General features: G+C 40.2%; 1 protein-coding gene across 1 annotated transcript in view; it reads left to right on the forward strand.

Moving 5' to 3' along the window:
* The first annotated feature begins 3,347 nt into the window (after positions 1-3,347).
* The window catches only part of itga3b (integrin, alpha 3b), a 28,738-nt gene continuing 7,282 nt past the window's right edge, over positions 3,348-24,803 (forward strand). Inside the window, exons 1-11 of the mRNA XM_004562388.5 lie at positions 3,348-3,689; positions 19,538-19,665; positions 20,967-21,049; positions 21,931-22,171; positions 22,347-22,439; positions 22,584-22,788; positions 23,179-23,372; positions 23,677-23,765; positions 23,849-23,982; positions 24,497-24,583; positions 24,680-24,747. Coding sequence (XP_004562445.2) covers positions 3,514-3,689; positions 19,538-19,665; positions 20,967-21,049; positions 21,931-22,171; positions 22,347-22,439; positions 22,584-22,788; positions 23,179-23,372; positions 23,677-23,765; positions 23,849-23,982; positions 24,497-24,583; positions 24,680-24,747 — 1,498 coding nt within the window. The 5' untranslated portion in view covers positions 3,348-3,513. The remainder of the gene's footprint in view (positions 3,690-19,537; positions 19,666-20,966; positions 21,050-21,930; positions 22,172-22,346; positions 22,440-22,583; positions 22,789-23,178; positions 23,373-23,676; positions 23,766-23,848; positions 23,983-24,496; positions 24,584-24,679; positions 24,748-24,803) is intronic.

The following is a 24,803-nucleotide window of genomic DNA, read 5'->3' on the forward strand; positions in this document are numbered from 1 at the left end:
CAGTGTCCTCGACAGACATTACCGCCGCTCGGAACATACTGCCTTCATAGCAACTCTCAGCTCCATGGCAACAAGCAGCTCAGCCGTCACCGGGCAGCCAGGGCTCGGTGTGAGAGCGTGCTGTGTTTCATATTTAGTCAATGTTCTGCTCTGTATGTTCTGTTCTCCGGTTCAGCTAATGTGGATTAATATTCATAGAAATTCAAGATGAGGATGCCATCTAGTTATGCTTTTAAAAAATCTGTGTAATTTCAGGTTTACAAGGCAGGGGAGTACAGTACAAAGTCCTGTCAGGAAGATTAATTATTATGGGACTGTTATGGAGGATAATCATGCCCTCACATTTCTGCTCTTTCCACAGCCCTCTACAATACACAAGTCCATTTCCACTATCAGGCATTCAGATCAGAACTCCACATAGCATCCACCCCATCAGCCTTCAGCATTCTGTCAATGGAGGCCTTCATAGAGCTCAGTTTGGAGTATGTAACAAAGCACAAAGCAGCAGGAAAGCTGAGCATGAAGATGCTATAAGCATATAATCCTAACCTGATGAATTAAGTGGATGTTCTAGTGCAGAAAGACAAACATTGTAGTAATTTGAATTAGGGGAAGGGTTGAATTTAGGTTTTTGAGTGGGTTATGCACTATGGTGATGGGGGATGGGATGGTGGTTGATTTGGTAGAGAAAAAACAAAACAGGAAGCCGGCAGATAAATTGCAAATTACATTCCATGTGTGTCTTGTGGGTTAACAGTTCCAGAACAGAGACTCTAGGGGAACCAAGTGTATTTTGCTCTTTTTCCCCATGGTTCACAGAGACTGGTGTTAGCTTACATGTGGGTCAGGGGAATACATATTTAAAAGTTGGAACATTTTTTTTCTTCCTGTATGTAGGGTCTTAAAGTGAACTCCTGTTTTGTGACTAATTTAGATATTTAGATATAGTTTTTGTATTTTTTAAACTCCCATTAATTCTATGAAAAGAAACAGAGTCATAAAAGTGATTTACAGCTGGCTGTCAGCGCAATTTCACATTGCTAATACATAGAGACAGGGTTTGTCATTATCTGTCAGCTTCCCAGGGGACACTTCTTAGGTGATAAAAAGGCAGGTCTAAGAGCTAAAGGGGTTAAGGATCAGATGTTCTGCAGCCCTTTTACTATGGAATGGTATGGCACAGACCAGTCTAAAGGGGGAGGTCAGGCTGCTCATCTCTTGTTCTTTTTTCGCTTTAAGTTCCTCTCAGGACATTTGTCTTCCGCTGAGTTGGAGCACGCTCGTATCTGTTTAACGTCAGCGCTGTACCAGATGAGTGCCTCGATAAGGTCACAACAGGATGTTGACACTGTAGACACAGACATTTTGTGCACTCACCTGTGTAAAAGAAGAACATTCATTTGCAAGATAGTGCCCCAAGTGTACCAATGCTGCTATACTACAACTGATTGAAAAGTATAGGGTGTCAGACACATGACCTCCAACCAATTTCCAGGGCAGACTTCATGCTACACTAAAATCTGTGGAGTGCAACTTAACCTGCTCGTTGCAGTTGTTCTCTTTGTTTTCCAACACACTTTTTCTTGTGTATATCCAAACAGTGATGTTGAAGACCTATGAGCAGTTGCAATGACTAAAAAACCTGCACTAAATACCTGAGACACACTTTTTTCTTTAAAAATAGTAGATGAAGTGTTTGCAATTTGCCTGTGAAAAGTGCACAGTGAACTACAACCCCCCAAGGGGCATTATTTCACTGGGGATGAAGGAGAGAGTACTTCTGGGAGAGAGCAACTCCTAAAGGATGAAGGGGGAGAGTGGGAGCTTACTCCATCAATTAGAGAAGGTCAGCTAGGCCAGGTTTTAGCCAGTGGTCAGCCAATAAAGTAGACATGATGAAAGATAGCACATTGCTGTGGAGTACAGGAAAATAGGGAGGAGATGGAGCTGCAGTTTCTTGATAAAGAAAGGAAGCAAGTACAAAAAAAACCTGAGAGGAACTGGGGTGGAGGGAGATTTGAGAGAAGGAAAGGCTGCTTTAAAAACTCTGGCCTGTTCCATGAACTCACTAAGGAGATTAAGGGTTTAATAAACTTCCCATTGGACACCAGAAGTTTGAGCAATAGGCAGTGGAGTGAGGCAAACGGTGGCTGTCACAAGAGTGCTCATGTGAGGGGCGGGCCATGTATATCATGCAACTCTTAGATTAAAAATACTCAAAATATAAACTGAAAATACTAAAACAGAGATCATTTAGCTGGAAGAAACTCCTCTGATGGTTTCATGATGTTGATAAGCATATGGAAAAGTTAAATATCTTTTTTTTTTAGAGTCAGAGCATTCAAGAGTAATCCTGATGTGTGAAATGCCTGATTCAAATTAGCTGTCTGCTACGAGCGGAAATCCTTTCATATTGAGTTTCGTTTCCTTTTCTTTTAAAGCAAACCATTCGCCACTGCAGCAGTGTGTGTGTGTGTGTGTGTGTGTGTGTGTGTGTGTGTGTGTGTGTGTGTGTGTGTGTGTGTGTGTGTGTGTGTGTGGTAACAAAAATAGCAGACATTTCGGTACGGTGCCAGCCAGCAGAGCGATAGAGAGCAGGAACAGGAGGTTTATAAGAGTGACAAGTAGTTATAGTGACAGACGAGGTTTTCACACCATTAACCACAGTTACAGAATGTCTGCTAGAGGTCCAAATATATATTGATACCAAAGCTGGTACTGGTATCGGATCAATACTAGTGTGATAGGATAGGATACTTTATTTCTCTTCCCCAAGTTCAGTATTCACCCCACTGCACTGATTTATTTAAATAATTTTCTTGGCAATGAAAAAATATACCTCAAACGTGCACAATGAAAAAATCCTATACAGCCTATAGCACATTTAAACAACAGAAGTTGACATAAAGTGCTTTAGAGATAGGCACGTCTACATTTCAGGTCTCCTAAAAAAATTAGCTTCAAATTACATTAAAAGAGACGAAAAGCTGAAAGGTGTGTTTTGTTGTATCAACTAATTATTGTGGAAAATGAAAATCGCACCGATCACGCGGTCATTAAAATGTGTAGAGGATTTCTAAATTGATGATACATTTCATAAATCATAGCACACTGCTTCTCCCTGTATAAGCTGCCTTTACAAGTATCGGTATTGGTATCAACAAAACGGTCCATGTATTTACTTGGTTTCGGATTGATATTAAAATTCGCTGTATCGCACACCACTAGAGTCTGCAGCTCCCTGTAGTTAATGCACTTGCTTCTGAAGGATGTCGAGATCTGACAGGAAGGGAGGGACACCGCTAGGGGCAGGGCAGCGGAGCGAGCATGAGGCGCCGACACCTAGGCAGTGACTTTGCACAGAGGGGCTGTTAATGGGCAGGTCTCTGCGAAGCAGCAGCCTACCTGTTGGAGCTCATTGCGGCAGAGTTGCCACTCGGACCCCATGCTCGTTCGCTGATCGTGGACCTGCGAGAGCTGAGTGCACCTAACAAGGGAGAAAACAACGGAAACATGTCTGAAAGACTTTTACTCTGCGCTGTTTTGGCCGTGTGCCACTGGACGCAAACTTGCACTGGATTTAATATAGATGAACGGTTTCCTGTGATCAAAGAGGGGAAAACCAGGGGGAGCTTGTTTGGGTTCTCTGTAGCTTTGCATGAGCAGACGGTGGGCTCCAGACAGTATCTGTAAGTATAGTTGGATAATGCATTTTTCAGAAATTGCTTTATATTTTCTTTTTTTTAATTTAGAGGTAATATGTCGGCAGGCAAACAGTCGTGGTAAAGCAGCACTTTCTGTTCACCTCGTACTGTGCACGGTTAACTGCGCAAAAGTAGGATACGACGCTTTATTGTCACCTGTCGAGCGTTTCTTTGCTCCACTTACATACTACCTGTGAGAGAAACAACTTGCTGGAGACCACGTCTGCAGATTTAGTTAGACCAAACCAGACATTTGTTCTAGTACAGTGAGAATATAGGACAGGTGCTCTACGCTCTTTGGAAGTAATTCGACGAAGTTCGTACCCGGCGGCGTTGTAAATCTTTGCCGTGCACTGTCAACGTGTAGAAAACGTGTCTCATAACACGTTCGGCCTGATGTGACCTGTTTTGAAAGCAAAACTGTTGTTTTTTTGTTTTTTTTACACGATCACCATATTACATGACTTTTACACAAATTTGTTTTATCTCACTGTCAGTTTTTTTTCTTACTTGCTCGGTTTGTCTTTTTTTATTCATTATTGCAACAATAATGAACGAAACTGAAAATCGCATTGTTTAAAGTGAATAGATGAGATTTATTTTTAATAGTTTCTGCTGCTGGTCCAGCTGTTGGTGGAAACACTCACAAACACACTTGTTTTTAACCAGCATTCACAGTTCTCTGAACACAGATAAATCCTGGTTTGTAAACCACGTGTATGCTTCTAGTTTGGAAGCCAGTCCTGGTACAATAAGAGCATTTTTATCCTGATGTGCATTTCAGTGCATTGTGATTGAACTTTCAGTCATGATGTGGGTGGCTGTATTATATTCAGTTATTAAATATTTGTAAAGTAAACATTTGCACATCTACTCACTCTGTATTTGGAATTTGGGTGGAACTATTGTTGCCGCTGTCGGCTAGAGAGAACTTGGGGTTGTTTCCTGTTAAAGCTTTTACTGGCCTGTAACACTTCACAGCTTAACACCAGTGTGGAGCACTTGCAAGGATTTACATAGGAAGTGACTGCTTTTGTATCTGTTGATGTTCAGGGATGTCGCGTCTTTGCTGTCTTCGTGGCATTTCTAATGAGAGCTCCTCAAACTGTGTTACTGTGCAGTATAGGATTTCACTCGGTCAATTAGAGCAGCCCCTTCATCCATCCGCTTCCATGATCACACAGCATGTTTGTAATGTGCTGTTATCAGTGTCGTTCTGCTTTGAAGAGTAAAGCATGAAGAAACGTTTCAGATCAGAGCCCACTTCCTCTGTGCTCTCATCAGTGAAGTTAGATATAAGGTTTATTTCTCATTGCAAGTCATGCAATGACAGATTAGATTAGAAGACCAAACTCACTCTCATGTCTGAGCTGTAAGTATAAACCTAGATGGTTCTGCATAAAACTGGAAAGGGGAAGAAATATATGTCTGCATGAATTACCTGAATAACATACTCCTGTACTGCCAAGCTTAAGTCCATATGTGCTGGTTATTGGCCAGTGTTAGCTATGCTGCTAGCTCTGTTTAACCCATAAAAACTAACGTTACTGCAATATTAATATAATTGTAGCCTAAATCTCACACTGAAAATACGTCTTCTGCTTAAAGATTCACATCACACAGCAGGGCATGTCATGTTGTGGGCATGCAGTGTAGCACACATCTGCAGGGAAAAACACAATGCTGTTGATGTCACCTATTTCATCTTACGAGACATAAGTGAAACCCGCTTTGATATGTGGTTTGGAGATAGTGGCGCTCACAAAACAATAGTTGGCCGAGTCAATAGGCGATAAGAGTGCATGACTCTGTAAAGACATAACAGTGTGCTGGTGTCTGCAATGTCTTAGAGGAAGGGATTTTAAAATAAGTTTCTTTTGTGGTTGCATATCTGTCTCAATGAACCGCACAGCTTTTAGCGACATATTTTCTCTGGCTGGAACTGCAGTGTGAATATCTGAAAAACGCCAAGACGTATGCACCAGTCATGACATGTACAGAGAAGAACACTGTTCTTTGTTGTCCTTGTGAGTCAGAGTTCAGGATACCAGTCGAGTCAAATGGCTTCCACTCCCATTTCTGGAATAAAGAGTTTGTTTGTTGTCGTTGTTTTTAATTGAAACCTTCTAAGATGCAGGTTATTATCCAGTTACACTAAATGGTTGCTGAGCTGAATTTCAACAATATATTTTGAATATGGGTTGCACATCCAATTAGTAGATCAGCATTGCTTCTTGTTGGGGATGGGCTTTACCCAAATAATCCAAGAACTACCTGAGGCCAATTTGTACCAACTATTCACCTCCCCACTCCCCCTATCTGTTTGGATCACCCATTTAAGGTCTCAGAGAGATTTTTTTCCCCGAGAAGGACTTTTTTTTTTCTCTGTTGTTTCAGGGAAGGGGGGGAAACAGGGCAGTCAGCTGGCCACCTATTGGCTCTTCCAGTCCCCTGACCTTATGGTATTTTAGGAATGTATTACTCTTCTCTGCACAGTTACAACCTGCCAGGTTTCAGGTTGAGACAAGACAGGAGGGCGAATGATTATCCAAGAGAGAATACACATAAAAACTCCAAATATTTGACTCAAACTGATCCAAAAACTGCTTCATTTTACAGATGAAAGCTGAAAAAATAACACATTCTTTTGACTGATGAATACGCCAGAGTTGACGTGGCTGGGATCGAGGATCATCCCTGTCTGACTGCAGCAGCCAGAGGCTATGAAAGTCAACGATTTAATTTGACGGGGCCTTACCCTTTCTGCTGCGAGGTGAAAATTAAACTGGTCCACCCACTGTACACACATCTGATGTTCAGTTAGAACATGCACAGGAACATACGTCACCTTTCGTCATATGTTTCGATAGAAGTAAACTTTTCTGGCAAACCCTGTTTCTCAAAGCACCCCGGTGATTTTACTTTTTCAATCTTTTATCACAGCTTTTTGTGTCGTTTACGTGCTCCAGTACAGTATTGTGCAATGGGTTGTAAGCTCTGTAAGGGCCTTATACAGTCAATAGAACTGTTCACTGGACTGATCAGTGATAGAAGTCTGTGGGCCGTAAACGTGACTGTAATCCAACATTCCTGCTAATACATATGTGATAGTGGTCTTTGTCATTGAACGAGGTCTATCAAAGGGCTAGTGTCATGCCTCGATGCAACACTTTCATGTCTATCCCATGCAAGCCAGTAGGTTTTACACTGACACAGAATCTTTTTCAAATAGAAGATCAAATAGAAATTTGGAGTAAAAAGTAGGTTAAAATGGGGTTAAAGTGATTTTATGCTGAGCGACGGCTGTTGGTATAAAATCCCTTTACCATGGTTACGGGCCCTGATCTTAACGCAGTTATTCGCTGTATCCAATCAGCTGGTAATGACATGAGTTGCATTCTGTGTAGCAGCACAAAAACGGCTTCTAAAAACATGTTGAAATGGATCCCAGCACGGCTCGGGGTTCCTGCTAATCTCCACAGAGCAGATTGGTTATGGTGGCGCTTTCATTAGAAATACCTGCAGTGAGGACTGTTTTTATCTTAACAAAAGTGTAAGAGATCCCCTCCCTCTTTCCTCCCCCGGTTGCATAAATGCCCTCAGCTGCACAGAAAAGAAGCTAGCCTCCAGGCTACTGGGAGCTACCTGTAGCTTGAAAAACCCATATGCTCCAGTACCTCTCTGTCTTCATGCCATTTTTCACCTTTGAAGAGAGAAATGATCCACAAGTATTGGATTACACTTGGTATTTTTTTTAGGAAGTGTGCGTGTGCTGCAACTTGTTGTGCGTCCGTAAAATACAAATAAGTGCTGGTATAAATATAGGATGTTCCAACGCTTATTACTGATAAAAGGCTAAATAAATATTTATAAATAAATAGATGTATGAAATGAATATGTAAACAAAGAGAGATAAAAAAAATCTGGCGTTGGAAAATTTCCAGGCATTAGCAGGTAAAGGCAGATGTTTCATGCACACCTGCACTTCTTTTATATAAGCTGAGTAATATCTGAGAGAAACTTGGCACTGAACATGCACGCCAACATGGGTTGCTGTCAGCTCTGTTACAGCTGTGTGGCTGACTGTCCATCTGTGTCTCCCACAGCTACTTCTCTTCTTTTACATACAGCAATGGACAACATTTTAATAGTAATACTGTTACTAATACTGTGAGCCTCTTGTGATTTCTGGCTTCATGGTTCACTACTGAGGTATGGCGTCACTGAGAAGCATGTGGTCAGGTTTAGTCCAGCGGTATGTGTATTCCTGTTTACATGTATACATTTGTATGTACACCGTTCAGGCATAACGTTATGACCCCTGCTTCATATTGTGTTGGTGCCAAAACAGCCCTGACCTATCAAGTTGTGGACTCCACTTGACCCTTCAAGGTGTAGTGTGGTATCTGGCACCAAGATGTTAGCAGCAGTTTTGCAAGGTGTCCAGCACATCCCACAGATGGGTGATTGGATTGATATCTGGGGAATTTGGAGGCCAAGTCAACACTTTAAACTCATTGTTGTGCTACTCAAACCATTTCTGAACCATTTTTGCTTTGAGGCCTGCTGAAGAGGCCACAGCCTTCACAGCATTCAGTTTCCATGAAAGGTTGTACATGGTCTACAACAATGCTTAGGTATTATTGTAGACCATGGGGTGGCTTTTGGACATTGGAGTGTGAATGTGTGTGAATGTTAAATAGAAAGCACTTAGAGCATAGAAAAAAGGGCTGGGTGAATGAGGTAAGTTGTGTGAAGCACTTTGAGTGCTCTGATAGGATGGAACAGCACTATATAAGAACCAGTCCATTTAGATGGTACATGCCAAGGATGTTACATTGCCCAAAGCATCAAACTGCTTTGGGCAAGCCTGCTCTGTTAGCTTGTTTCTTCCCATAGTGCAACCTGGTGCCAGGTGTTATACAGTTAAGCGATGCGCACAAACCCGGTCATCCAATTGATGTAAAAGAAAATGTGATGCATAAGACCAGGTCACTGGACCATTACTGTGTGTTGCAGTTCTCTTGCTTGCGTGCCCATTGTTGGTGCTTTAGGTGGTGGACAGGAGTCGGCATAGGCACCCTGACTGGTCTGTGACTATGCAGCCCTATACACAACAAACCGTGATGCACTTTTTGAATCAATCTGAGCTACTGTAGCTCATCTGTTGGATCAGACAACACAGGCCAGGCTCTTCAAAATTTGGCACTTGTCAAACTCACTCAAATCCCCACGTTTGTCCATTTTTCCTGCTTTTAACACATTTCTATTTAAGGACAAAATGTTCAGTTAATCCCTAATATATCTTACCTACTGACGGATACTATGATGAAGAGAAGATCAGTTATTTACCTTTAACTGTTGGTGGTCACAATGTTTTGCCTGATCGGTAAATTTCTCTGTCAGTTATGTGTGTGTGTGTGGACGGGTATTAACATCTTCATGGGGACCAAAAATTGGTAGTTTACTATACTTGTGGGGACAAACACAAGTATAGGACAAACAGTTTGAAAGCATTTTTGAGACTCAAAATGTGGTTTTAGTGTCAGGGTTACAATTAGGTTATGGTTAGGTTTAGGGTAAGGGTCACGGTTGGGCATTCATTTTTGATGGTTAGGGTTAGGGTAAGTGGCTAGGGAAAGCATTATGTCAACGAGATGTCCCCACAAGGATATAAATACACGTGTGTGTGTGTGTGTGTGTGTGTGTGTGTGTGTGTGTGTGGAAGGGGGGGCTACACCCTGCAGCAGTACTTGACGATATTATTCATCCAGTGACAGGAGACAAACCTGCAACCACAAGCTGAACTTTCTTTGCCCGCTTCAGACTAGGTTTCACTTGTTGCCAATAAAAAGTGAGTTTCTTTATCATCAAGGGGATGTCCTGCCATGTTTAATTTGTTGAGCTGCCTCTAAATTAGTTTGGTCTCCTGTTACTGTTTCACCAAAGACAGATGGTGGTTTTCAAACAGGATGTTTGTCCAGCTGAGATACCCTGTTAGTGTGGGTGCCTGTCTACAGGTGCGGAGTCCTTTCTTTTTTCTTTATTCAACTGTATGACATTGTTGTCATCTCCTCTTTCGTCTGCACTTAATTTCCACTAAAAAAGTATCCTGGTGAAAAAAAGAGAACAAAGTTTATCAGCAGTCTGCTATGTGTGAAAGTGGTTTGCAGTGTATTCCTACATTTCTCCCTTTTGTATAAACATTTAAATGCACTAACAGTGATGCTTGTCATTATAGAGAGACATTTAATCTTAGTCTAGTCCATATTGCAAGAATGTAAATCTTTAAAGTAGATAATTTGACATTATGATAGTTGTAAGGCTTAGGCTTTTGTAGTTTGCTGTTATTGTTCATGCTGGCATTAACATATATATATATATCCAAATTGCCCTGACATAAATATATGAAAATCCTGAGATGCAAAGTGAAGGTGAGTCTGTGTGAGCCATGTTTTCTACTTCATGCACACTCTTTCATCACTGTTTGACCAGAGATGAGTCATCGACTTTGTTCTGTAAATGCAGGCAAATGTTCTTTAAGTGTGTTAAGAACTAGGCGTGCTTACTGTGAATGATATGAAAGCGAAGTGTGTGCTCACCGCCTCATGTAGTTTCTTTGTTTCCTGAAAGTACAGTGACCTGGATTCATCACAGCTACTCATTGTTTGAGTAATTACTCAAAGAAGTAATTTATTACACATTTATTCGTTTCCTAAGGCATTAAATTACTCGATGAAGAAAGTCTTTCAGCATGAATGTTGAAAAGACTGAAATGCTTTGTTTTATAATTAGCACTGACTATAAAGTATAGGCTAAATTATGTGCATATACTGGCACAGCTCAGTAGACACAGGTACAGGTAGGAATAAAGGCTGCACGCTGATTGGCTGTGGCAGGAGCCGCTCACATTCCACTTCCCTCTGACTCTGGGTTTCTTCTCTACCTTTGTGTTAGAATGCTGAATTTGCAAGTGCTGTGTGTTTTTGGCAGTGGATAATTATTTCAGGCCTTTGTGAAGTCTGCACTTTAAAGTAACGTTCCCAATGGGCTGATGGGCTTCCTATGTTGCACTGTGTGTTTTCTACTTCACTCTCCATGTGTTTGATTGTTGGGTTTTGTTTTTTCATGTGAAGGGCCATTTAAATTTTTATATAGTTGTCTGAGGGCCACACTATTATGAACACATACCGAGGGATGCAAAAACGAAAGACCAACAAAAAGGTCTATAGCTACTGTGTTACTTAGCCCCATTAGATTTCAACTTCTTGGCTATAAATTGCACTCACCACAAAACCTGCACACGTAATATTCTCGCTGTCAGTCTGTTGTTGTGTGAAAGATGCTTTTTGAGCACTCAAACTCAAAAAGATGAAGATTCATTTTGAGTTACGAGTGCATTTCTCCTCTCTACTCATCAAGTTTAGCATGTTTCAAAACTGTAGCAGCGCTCAACCTTTGCCCTTTTCATTATTGCCAGCACCTCACCACAAAGGAAGCACACTGGCTTGCCTTTCACAAAAAAGAAAAAAGAATTTGTTCATTTTTCCTGGAATATGCGGCATTCAGCATTCACCTTCATTTTCTTGAAAGCTGCCATGATTCATCCCTTGTCATCTTTGTCAGTCACAAACAGGTTATGACGTGCTGTATGTATCACAGATGATGTGCTTCTACAAGTCAAGTGTGCAGTAGCTGGGATAAGAATTAGCACCTCCAAGTCATCAGCCAGAAAAGGGTGGAGTGCCCACTCTCTGTTGGGGAGGACGTTTTCAGGGTTTTTGTTCATGACTGGTGGGAGAGGTGGATCAGAGATTCTCATCGTCTACTGAAGTCATTATGTCATTAGAAAATCATAAAAAGATCTCACGTCTAGTCTCTTCTCATTGTTAGGCTTAATTCAGTCTGCAAACTGAGTCACTATTTAGCATGATCTGTATTTATTTTCTTCTTTAGTAGAAGTGGCAGTGTTTCCTTGAAAAACAATGAGGATGCAGTAGATGAGACCATGCAGGTTTTTTTATATATATGTGTGTCTGATGTTGTGTTTTTAAGATAAAGGGTGAGGATTAATAATATTTTATTGCATTTTTCTTTGCTTGTGCATTTTGGGTAATTTAGTGACCCACCTTGTGTTGCAGTTAGAGTGAGACAGTGTGGTGTCACCATACTGTACCCCGATCCACAGACAGCACTGGTGTGAAAAATGGCTGTGCTGGTCCAGGTCAACAGTAACATATTTCATAAAACTACTGTTTTGCTGTGGCTACTGTATAATTCTACGTACAATAATATTATGAAATAGTATAATCTTTACCTGGTGTCATGACAATTGAAATGGACTGGTTCTTATATAGTGCTTTTCTACTCTGAGCACTCACTCACACCCATTCACAAAAGCAGTTCTTTCTTTTCTTTGGAAGTGCTTCTACTCTTACATTTACACACATTCAACTTGGGGTTAGTATCTTGCCCGAGGATTTTTGGCAAGCAGACTGGTGACTGAGCTACAATCACCCCATAGCTTCTCTTTTTTTTAGCTAATTTCAGTTTGCTGTGCAAAATCAGTATCACTTATGCAAACTTGACATGTCATCGGTGGCACATGGTTTACTTTTAATATTATTAAAAGGGCTGCATTCAAATCCTGTGACAGACAGGTTGCCTTAAGCTATATCCGGAGGGCAATCAATCACGCATGTTACAGGCAGCTGTAACACCACAGCATACACTCTGCAGGCACAATTTATTAAACAGCAGGCTTGAGGCAGAAAGTTTCCCACTTTGCTTCGTGTCGCTCACCTTTCCTTCCGCCATCTGAATCTCTTTGTGACAGTTTCTCTCCCTCACCCACTTTTAAATGTTTCCTGTTCTTCACATATAAGATAAAGGCCTTTAAGGGGAAACAAATACAAATTTGCCCGTTACACACCTGTATCCCATGTCTCATAACGGCTCCGACTTGATCGACGTGAAGATGTGTGTATTCTTAATGAGACGCCTGTTTGACTGTAAACGTGACTAACTCGCGCTTTGTCTCGTCTTGATAATCTCTCAAAATCCTGTGAGTTGGAAAGGAAATGTCATCCCAAAAAGGGTTTAATTAAGTTGGATTTCCTGGTTTCACTGTTGTTGGTGTTATCTTAGCAGCAAATAGACATGTGGGGGGTAAAGATTATAGGTGAGCGTGGCTTAATTTTAATTAACTGCAAGAGAAGTTGTTTGTGTTGACTCTGACATTTGCTTACAATCAGCCCTTTCCCTTGCAGCTCCCCTCATTTGTTGAGAGACTTTTCCCACTATCTGTTCTTGCTCAAGTCAGAGGCTTTTCTGAGGCAGTGCCGGCTAACATGACTAGATAAATGAACCACTGTTTGTTTAACTTAATGGCTGACACAAATATACAGTAGTCCATCAAACTGTCTTCTTCTAAGATTTTTAGTCCTGTTGTCAAGAATGCAGCCTAACTAAGTCTCACCTTAGCTGGGTGTAGGGCTGGGTGATATGGCCTAAAATTCATATCGCGATATAATTTGAAGCATGTGCGGTAACGATATATATCACGATATATTCTTTTCTTCTGTATAACGTATTTTCCAAACTATAAGGCACACTTAAAATCCTTTAATTTTCTCAAAAATCGAGTGTGTGCCTTATATATGAATTCTGGTTGTGCTTACTGACCTCGAACCGATTTTGGCGTGCAGAAATCTGTTAAAAAATGTTTTAGTACAACTTTGGTAAGCCGCACTGCTTGAGGGATTGTCAGAGCATTATGGCTGCCATAGTGAGGAGCTTCGCAGAGTAATCTGGGTCCAAAACTCCGTCCGCTTCAGGTCCCAAAGTCAAACGAACACTAAGAGTTAAAAATGATCTAAATTCTTTCATCTTTAATTAAATCATCAGCGTTGCTGCTTTATCGGGTGTAACAATTAAGTTTAACATCCAGGCATCCATGAAAACAGAATTTATTAAATTTAACGGAGTTAGAAGTTAACAGGAAGTTAGCTCGGTAGTTTACACCTAAACATTTCATACCATTTTCTGACTGAGAGATTTTTGAAACTAATTAAAACGTACAGCTCTGCTACCACTTCCAACATAAATGAAGACAGAAAACTAAACAGCAGTGGTGTTTGCAGGGTTACTGAAGTTGGACTACCTGGTATATAATGTTGTGCTACGTGATTGCTAGCGACACAGCTATGTTAGCATAACATTAGCACAGTGAAGCTGGAGGATGAACGCCAACTTTTTTTCCACTCATTAAAACACGGGCCAAACTTCAGTCAGGTGAACAACTGAGATTATTCATCCACAATACGAGGTTAGTTATTAATATACTGCAACAACATGGGAATAGAGCAGCTGCGAGAGAATTCAACATTAATGAATCAATGTTACGGAAGTGGAGGAAGCGCAGTTTTTGTCTTTCCCCATATTTCAAAAGTGCTTCATCTCTTTGCTATGACTGTCACCCGCCATAATTTGCAGATGATAATGGTTTTAGCCGCTGCGATGCTTTCGACCAAAACAGGCGCAGCTTAATGACATCATCAACATGCGCTATCGCGATAGAGCGATATAGTCAAAATCTCTATCGTTGGCCAAATTTATATAGTTTCTATCGTATATCGTTTATATCGCCCACTAGTGATGGGAATTCCGGCTCTTTTTAGAGAACCGGCTCTTTTGGCTCTGCTCACTAAAAAGACCCGGCTCTTTCGGCTCCAAACCGGCTCTTCAGGTTGTTTTGTTGCTTTAATTAATTTATTATTAACAACAATATAAAATTATGCACAAAAGGAATTACTAATATAAAAAAAATTGGTCCTATTTATATATGTATATATATAAATATATAAATATATAGGGTGGCCCCTAGAGACAAAGCACGTACAAACTCCAAAACACATTTCTAGCGTTAACTGAACTTCCAAAACAGAGCTACCTATATCAGTTAAATTACACAATTGAAAGCATATGTGTATTGTTTGTGTATTTATACAGAAGCACTCATATATATTCAAATAATAATAATAAAAAAAAAGTTCACTTACCTGTTACTACCACACACCAAATCCGGTCATTGGTACTTCCCGGCTTGTGTAGCCACTAGGTAACAAAAGCTCAACACTGTGGGGGGTGGGGGGGCACATCCTGGAGCACTTCTGTTGTGTTTTGTACGTGTTTTGTAGTTTTTACGTGTTTTGAAGTTTGTATGTGCCTTGTCTCTAGGAGCCACCATAAATATACTTTTGTTTATTCACTCCACATAAAATGTAATAAAGAAATCATATAATACAAAAACCAACCATTTACATTTCAACTTTTAACTATTTACATTTTTGTGTTGTTTCACTTTAAATTTAAACAAATTTAAAGTGAAACAACACAAAACACTGCAAACCGCAACACAATTAAATATAAATTAAAATATGAAAACAAAAAGAAGATGCATATTCTCTGTCATATGGGCCTGCATGAATAAACTTTCTGAATCCTTTATCATCCGCAACTGAAAATAGTTGTGGATGATTCCTATACCTTTCTAATGTGGCGTTGTTGTCCTTGGCTCTCTTTCGCCGTCTCTCCCTCCCGCTCTGTTCCTGTGCTACTGCGAGTGTAACTACTGCCCCTCCCCCCTCTGCCCAGCGCAAAGCACATGGCTCGCATGCGGAGTGAAGCGGAATAAAAGTGCGAGAAAGGGTGAGAGACACAGAAGAAGAAAAAAACACGGCTCGCGATAAGGAGCCGGCTCGCGTCGTTCACGTCAAAGACCCGGCTCTAAGAGCCATTTCGTTCGCGACCGACACATCACTATCGCCCACCCCTAGCTGGGTGCAAACAGTAAATGTTTGGTTTAGCCAGCCTTTTGGATGACTTCTTAGACAGAAGGGGCAAATTGCAACATGTCCTGGAGTTGGAATGCAGCTGCCTGCTTCTCCCTTTCCATTTAGCCGAGCCTTTGACAGCCTGTTTATGAGGAGGTGATGAGCATGAAAGGCGATAAGAAGGAGAGCACACAGCTAGGACAGGACGGGATATGACGTGCGAGTCACCTCGTTGTTAATCAGTTGTACGCCAAGTTTATGAGGGTTACATATGCAACAGAGAAATGTGGGTTCATCAAAAAAAAAAAAAAAAGATCTGCTTTTAATGAAAAAGTTGACATTTTCTTGCAAGTTGTTCACTCAAGATCAGGAATGTGAAGGACGGGCTAGTAATGATGTTTAGTCTATGGTTCTGTGCTGCATTACTTGAAAAAGTGAAAACCTTCAGTTATTATTGTCCTCCATGCATCCATGATCATGAGGATATCAAGGTCATTTTTCAAGCGAAACTTTGGAATTTTGGAAATTAAGCTCGTTCTTTTTTTTCTTTTTCTTTTTTTTGCCAAAAGTAGCTACTCTTATGTGTTTACATTAAAAATTAACAGTGGCAGTCTGATTGTTGGGAGCACTGGGACATTTCTCAGTGGGATTAGGGTCATTATGGCCTGTCAGAAACAATCAAACATGCCCAGTGATACATTAACAAGCAGGAGTTGACATGTAGGGGCCAAATATGAACATAAATGCACGCGTCAAGCTTCTCTTGGAAGGACATTCATCTCCCTGATTCTCTACCGCAGGATTTAACTCGATCAAAAAATTATAAAAAAAAGACTAAAAAGAAAAGTTGCTAAAAGATGCTAAAACTAGAGCCTGTCTAATTCATCTGTAGTATATAACTACGCATAAATGTTGCTAGGGAAATCCGTTTATGTGTCATGTCCCTGAAAGCAGGGACATGACACATGTACCTGCTTTCAGGGACATGAAAGCAGGGACATGATATATTAGTCAATATATCAAAATTATGAGCATGTATTGCTATCATCTCAAAAATCTTCTAGCAGTCAAACTAAAGCTAAAACATAGATATTATTTATTACAGTGACTTGTGCAGCGTTTTAGACTGGTTGACTATAAAGATAGCCCTTTGAACCTTTGAGCTAACCCTGCGTCTCATTTATTTTTAAAAACAGGGGTAGGTTCATTGTGTCGTGTGTCTGGTACAATTTTTTGTTTATGTAGTCCTATACACATCATAGCATACACTGGAAGCTATGGAGAAAGGCCTTTTGGTAAACCTTTTGTATTTTGCAATCTGCAACACTTTTCTCTAATGACAAATAGCCTAATATATGATATATATTATCCTCCAGTATTGACAATAAATGATATTTAAAAAAATATTTATTGATTGTTCATATTTGCCTGACACGTGGAATTCTCATCTAACACTTGTCAGTTAGCCGAATTGTCAACCTGTTCTTAAATGTTCATGTAGCACGTACATGGACCTAAGGTAGCTGATAACCCGTCTTTTGTTAGATGTGATGGTATCACACAGCTTTGTTAAATTTCAACAACAAACACTGATGACCCACATGGCACCACTGAGATAGTAAGATGATGACAGTAATTTTTTTTTTCTAGTTTTCTGCAATCAGCACCCTGCTAGCCAAGATCTTCAAATGCCCTAAAGCATGCATGATTAACACTGGACTTTGTACCCTACCCCGCTTCCTCATGATTTCTATTTAGAGTGAGAAAAGTTCAAACTGCTATCTGTGTGTCAAGTTTGCCCAGTCTCCGGCTTGACGCCATTCCCTTTATGAGTGCTTTGGATAAAGCTCCCATGAGGCCTTGTGTGGCTTTACAATAATATCTGAGTTAGTGTTTTGGGACACTGTGTCCTGCGGCTCAAAAACACAACAGTTTTACATGCCCGCTTCTCATCGGCTTAGTTAATCTGTAGTGTAAGACCACACACACACACACACACACACACACACACAGATATCTACACCGATAAACAAAAGAATGTCAACGCCGCACTGAATAGGACTCCTTTCCATGTTTCTGTTAGGTCCATCCACCACTACAAACCTCTGTGGTATCTTGTATCTTATTTACTGTCCACATTACTGAATAATTACCACACCCAAGGTCTCCTCTGACAGTTTAACCTGGAAACTGTTGGCCCTCAGCAGCCGTCTTGTCTCTTTGTGGTTGTCGTCATACTGAGAAGTGGTTGTGCTGGTGCCGGTGCTGTTATACTGCATTCATAAAACGAAAGGGATGATGTCTCAACTTACCTATAAACATATATGATTAATGTCAAGGAATTAGCTATGTGTGCCACAGCGTCTGATCTGAGTTCAGTGTTTTGTCAGCTTATGTGCCACAATTCATATACTTTTTAGAGTAATTTGATCTAAAATCAGTGGAAGTCGGGCCATGTGACTAATTTACATGTCTGACTCTCTGCAGGCTCAGGTGAGACATCAAAGAGACAATAATTTTGTCTATGCTCATAGGCCTGCAGTCAGATTAAGATTGTAAATGTTTATAGGGGCATGTTAATGTCGATATCACTGTGAATGTGTGTATATATGTAGACGACTGTGGTGGAGTGGTGGAGCCTGGTACATGGGCTCGCTGTGTTTAAACAGATTGAAAAACCACGAAACCTGTGAGCAGTGTTTAATCAGGTATGACTAACCAAGAGCAAGTGCTAACAGACCCTGTTCAGTGATTTCCCGCTTTGTCTTCAGACCTCCAGTTTTTAGCATAGCACAGCCTTTTGCTGTGATTCATCTTTCAGGAGAAATGATCTCTCCCCAAGTTGGAGTAATCCCAGGCTGACTCGTGGGAGAAAGTGGGATTTGAAAGTACAGTGATTTTACTGTGAAGACTTATTTTTAACTTTACATTTGGGACCTTTATTTATTCTAACTTGTCAGTGTGAATAAGAGAGAAAGCTGGATTCCCACTATACTCGCAGTTAGGTCAACAATCGTGAACATCTTGACTTACTTATTTTTCTATTTCTACTCTTTCCCACAATACTGATAACTCATTGTCAGCACTGACAGCACTGAAATCATTTTCAGGACGCTAAAATGAGAAGAATGACATGCTTGTGTTACCCACTTTGACCAAAGCACTGAGTGCTTTCATTTCATGCGTATGTCACTCGCTCACATATTGTAAACTAGCTTGTCCACACCTTTCGCCCACAAAGTGGAGCTAATAAATCTTCTGCTGTCGGTAAATGGTGTGTTCCTGCACAGAGCCTCAGAGAGCAGTAATCTCTTTACTTCAAAGCTCTGTGGTGTGGTAAGAGGTGCAGATGCAGGGAGTGTCTCGATGAGTGGACAAAAAGAGCCAAGAAGCAAATTTCTCTCTATATATGTGTGTGTGCGTGCATGGGGGTGTGTGCGTGTGTGTGTGTACGCTGCCCAAGCTTGTCACAGGTCATGGTCCGACTGCTTCACTCTTTCTTTTCTTGTGAAATGAGTCTGCTTTTTTGTGTGTGTTTAGACCCTGAATCTTAACATCTCAGGTCACGTCACACACTCTAAGTGGGTAAATGCTGTGCATAAAAGTTGTGCCTTTAATCACAATCAGAATACTTTCATAATCCTTAAGGAAATAATGTGAGTTACAGTTCCTCCAAGACAACAACAGTAACAGACTGAACTAGTTAAATAATACAATATGTTAGAACATTTAGAAAAATAATAAATAGCTGTAATATATACAAATAGCTCAATTTCAAGAGGTGAAATATAAATGATTGACTTGTTAAGCTGCATGGTGTGCTTTTTTTGTGTCTCGAAGGTTATCTGATAAACCGTTGCTGATAGTGTCATAGCTTTGTCTAACACTGTGCCACACTTCCATTGTGATTTCATACATTGTTTGTCTCTTTCTTTCTGTTTTTCTCTCTTTGTTTTTTCTGTGTTTTTGTTCTTTCTGTGTTCCTCTGTGCCTTTGTAGGCTTCTTATAGGTGCGCCCAAAGAAAAAGCACAATCTCTACCGAAAGTCAATGAAACAGGCGCCGTCTACTTCTGTCCCATTACCACCGACACCACTGACTGCTCCAGAATGGACCTGGTTACCTCGAGTAAGATCACTGCGAAGCACTGATGTGATGAAGGGAATGCATGGTTGCAGTGTTGTAGCTGTTTCTGAACTGTTCCATTAAGAGATTTTAGCGAGCTCGAGGGGGGTTTCCTTTAAAATACTTCTATATATGTAAGGAAAATAATGATGAGATTGAACACCATTCTTCTTAAAGATGTTCACTTATTTGGTATTCTGATGATCGATGGTGAGTGAGAGCGCTTTTGAACATTTCTGAAGATTTTCATATTCAGTGCACCAGCGAGGAGCCGTCTTTCACAATACTTTAAAAGCACCTCAACTGAGTTTGTATAGCACTTCCATAGATTTGATGCAAACATAACAGATGGTGGTGCAAAATGAAACAACAAACGCAGAGATCTCCAACAGAAGCAAATTTTAAAAAAACCCAGACTGCATGTTGTACGTATATTTTTTAAAACCCTCCTTCCTGACTTAGCACACTGTTCAGAACCAGTTTGGGTTTAAACTAAAATTTAGGAATCGCTCATATGATTGTTCAACAACGCTTACTTCACACAGCCATAGGAGACTCACAGCTCAGCTCTATTTAGGATTGTACTCCCTCAGTGAACTTCACGTGTTAAAACTGGTTTTCCCCTGCACAGGGCCTCAAAAGGATGTAACTAATGTGAGGAACAAAAAATAATAACCTTTAAATGAACACTAGCTAGCTTCCTCATTTTACAGTAAAGACTAAAGAACTGTGTCAGATCATTTCAGTAAAATCATCAAGCATCCTTTGGAGCATTTGGAATTATTTTGTCCACCTTTACATGAACAGACTGTTATTAAATGTTAGACCCCACCCCCCTCCCATCCAAACCTAGGGGCAAATGGTATAATAAGAGGATTCTGAATCACTTTTCATGTTGAGGTTAGAATGAGTGCTGCTGCAGTCTCAGCACATTTTTGTGGTTAATATTTGTCAGGGCATGATCCAGGCTGCATGAAGGTTTGCATTTACAGTTTGAGTAGGTGTTCTGATGACTGTGATCACCATAGCCATGCTGAATGTTTCTTTTAATGTAATAAATAGTCTGGAATGGTTGATTTTGTACTGCATGCTGGTTTGATTTGATTAGTGTATGATGGCAAATAGAAATCTGGTTGTAAACGGTCTATTGAAATAAAAGAACAAGAAGTAAAACAGGGAACATTATAAAGCAGAAAAAAAGGTAATTACTCTGTATGTAATGACCTTCCTGTCAGCACCAGCCTGATGACAAATTAAAACAGTTGCTTTAATAATTGACCTACCTCTTTATGACGCATCCACAGCAACTACCTCTGAGATTGTGGAGGGCATGTGGTTGGGTGTGACAGTGTCCAGTCAGAAGGGCCAGCCAGATGGACGCGTGTTGGTAAGATGACTTCCTGTTTTCTTTCTATGAGTCACTACTACCGGTGATATTATGTACAAGGCAGGGTGAGCTGACACACAGGATGTTTTCTTTTATTATTTAGTCTAAGAGATGACACCTTTGACTTGTTGCGATGTTTAATTACTGTAGACACACACACACACCTGAGACAGGATGATACACACAGGGAGAAAATGCAATAATGTCTCATGTTTAGGGAGAAATTATATTTTGATCAAGAGATTTTTTTTTATTACTTTTACATTTTAGACAATTACAATATACTGGAGAACACATTTTACTTACAGTGAGGGGAAACTAACAGCATGTTGTTCCTAGTCTGTCTTTGTCAATATGTTTCAGTTTTTGTTCAAGCACTAATTGGTGTAATCTCCATGTTTTTATTTTTCTATCTTACATATTAATGCATTTTTTAAATATATTTTTTATATTTATTTTTAAATAACACCAGATCACAACAGCAGTCATTTTATATTGTAAGAGGAAAAGACCCTGCAGAGAAAACTTCAACAATCAGACACCCCCCTATGAGTGGGCACTTGGTGACCGTGGGACGGAAAAACTCCCTTTTATCAGGAAGAAATTAATTTTAGCATGTTTCAAACATCTTTGACTGTTTAAACTTCTTTTAGAAGGCTAAAATTGATATCTGGCTCATAGAAAATGATTATTTTGTGTAACCGCTCAAAGGGAGGACCGTTTCCATTGTGTAAATTAAAAAGCAGCGACACTGGTTTCATTATATTGATGTTTGAGATTCTTCAGTTTACTTGAAGCTGTTTTTCCTAGTCACTGAATTGAGCACTGTCAATTTCTGATATGACACACTGCACTTCTTCAATACTTTCTCTGGTCTCCAGGCATGTGGACATCGATATGTGAAGGTAATGTCAGAGAATCAGTGGCGGATGTTAGGAAAATGTTATGTAAGGAGTAATGACCTGACCTTTGACCAAGACGATCAGTGGCAGGATGAAAATTATGACGTCTGCAATCCCAACAACGACCACAACTTGGACGGCATGTGCAACATGGGCATCTCAGGCGGTATATCGGAAACTGATGTCTATTTAGGCTCTCCAGGCAGCTACAATTGGCAAGGTGGGAACTGTCAAGCTAACCTGTTTTGCCTACTGCTGAAATAATGGGGTTACTCATTATTTGCACGCTGTGCAAGTCTGTTGGATTTGATTGGATTGTGTTATGTCTTGGATACTCTTGAAATGTGTATTAAGCTGATTTTAACATTGTTGTGTGATTCTGCTTTGTTTTAAAGGAGATGCTCATGTGATACGGATAGATCTACAAAACCCCTGGAACTATGCTGACAAACGCTTTGAAAGTCTAGAGAAAGCATATAGTTATATAGGTAAGTGTTGGTGTGTCTTTACAACATTTCAAATGGCAAATCATTGGGAACCTTAGTAAGATTCACACTCAATCTCCCTACCGTCAGATAACCATCCAATTGTCAAAAACAGCAGCTCTGATTCTCAAGCATTTTCATTCACAGGTTATTCAGTTCTCGAAGAAAAGAAGCTCCTGAGCTATGATGACTCGACAGTTGTGACAGGGGCTCCCAGATATGAGTCTAAGGGTGCTGTGATTTTTTCAAATAAAACTCAACCAAAGCTTTTGTTGGACCAGATCATCCTTGGGGAACAAGTGGGTTCCTACTTTGGAAACAGCCTGGCAGTGACAGATCTGAACAATGACAGGTGCGTTTCTACACCGGAGAGTGTAACTGTGGGGAAATGAACAATGATTTTTTTTTTTTACATAGATGAGGACGTGATTTGCCTTTTTTATGCATATGGTGCATAACAGTGAAGCAGTGTGTGTCTGAACACAGATGATAATAGTGACTTTCTGTGGCAGGGATGAGGGATTCACTTTGAAATTATGAAGAAATCAGGTGTTTCTCTATCTAGAAATCTAGTTGGTCATTAAGATTCTAGGTAGTACATTCTTTTGAGATGCAGTTAATATACCTTTGGTGACTTGTGTTGAATGGTTAGCTATACTTAGTATTATGTATGTTTATATGTTTATAATTATGTATTTTTGTATTTACATGCATATGTGGATTTTTGTCTTGCATATTCTAGTTGGAATGACCTGATTGTGGGTGCCCCCTTTTACTTTGACCGTAAGAATGAAGTGGGGGGAGCAGTGTACATTTTCATGAACGAGAATGGATTTTTCCAGAAGACCGCCTCAATGGTTTTGAAGGGCCCATCTGATTCTGCCTTTGGCCTTGCCCTGGCCGCCATTGGCGACATCAACCAAGACGGATTCCAAGGTGTGACCATGAACCCAGCATCTCTTTTGGACCTACATCTGATAATATTCTAGTTTAAAAAAGTGAAATCAATCTGTGGTGTGAGCATAAAGCACGCTAAAGGAATATTTCTGTAATTTGAAATCATTTCAGCTGCAAACGAGGTATTTAACTTGTCGTGTTTCAAATGAGTCCTGAAAACATTCTCTGCTGCCACCTAGAGGACAAATATTTCCTATACACAAAGAGTGCCTAGTTTTCTTTTCTAGCATCTTTTCTTGTCATGCTTCCAGCACTTGTTTAACTGTAATGCTAATGTCTCCAGACTTTGCTGTTGGAGCGCCATTCCACCAGACAGGAATGGTCTACATATGGATGGGAAGCAAAAAGGGAATATCAAGGGAGCCTAGTCAGGTAATGTATGACATTCTGTGGTCATTTAAAAACTTTATTCAAAGTACTCTTCTGAAAACCTGTGTCAATGACTCCCTCTGCAGACCATTATGGGTAGGACGTTTGGTGAAAAATTCCAGACCTTCGGCTACTCCATCAGCGGAGGGATGGACGTAGATGATAACAGTTACCCTGATATCTTAGTTGGCTCTCTGGATGATCACATTGCCCTCCTCAGGTAGACACAATCAAAAACAAAGTTAAACAAGATATTTCCATGTTAGTTGGACCCCCTTATTGACATCATAGCATAACACACACTGCTGATGTATCGGCTGCACATTCATGATGTAAATCCTCACCTGCTGTTCCACCACAACACAGAGGTGCTCTTTGGGCAATTTTATTGTGATCTCGGTATCATTTGAGTGCAGCGAAGTCTTTGTTGAGCTTTCTGACGTAGTGTCATAGTACGTTATTCTGCTGGAAGGTTGTGGGCTGATCACTACCATGTGACTGTGTATTATTTGTATTAACAAGAAGTTGAACAAATGTACCTAACAAAGTGGCCAGTGAGTGTATATATAATATATAGCAATTTTCTACAGTGACATTTGTCTCATAAGTTACGACAAACTATTTTTATGACATCTATTATTTTTCAGTATTCATGGAGTTATTTCTCATATTATTATTATTATTATTATAATGATTAATTAATTTGTTTTGTTCTGTTTTGCTTTTTAAATAAGAGCTCGACCGGTTGTGCACTTAACCCAAGACTTCACTGTCGAGCCTAAGATTGTGGACGATAAAATGTGCTCTGGAGATAAACCATGGTGAGATGTCTCCTAAATTTATGTCATTCTGAAACTGGCTTATTGAGTGTTTTATCAGGTCTCAGTTCTTCTTCTCTTTCTCTTTGTGCTTCACAGCATTACAGCTACTCTGTGCATGTCTTTCACTCTAAGCACCGGAAATACAAATTTCAAGAAACCTGTCAGTAAGTTTTTCCGTGTTCAATTTTCTTTTTCAAATGAACAGTGTTTCCAACTTACA

Source organism: Maylandia zebra, linkage group LG8 (assembly GCF_041146795.1).
Source record: "Maylandia zebra isolate NMK-2024a linkage group LG8, Mzebra_GT3a, whole genome shotgun sequence".
Taxonomy (NCBI): Eukaryota; Metazoa; Chordata; class Actinopteri; order Cichliformes; family Cichlidae; genus Maylandia; species Maylandia zebra.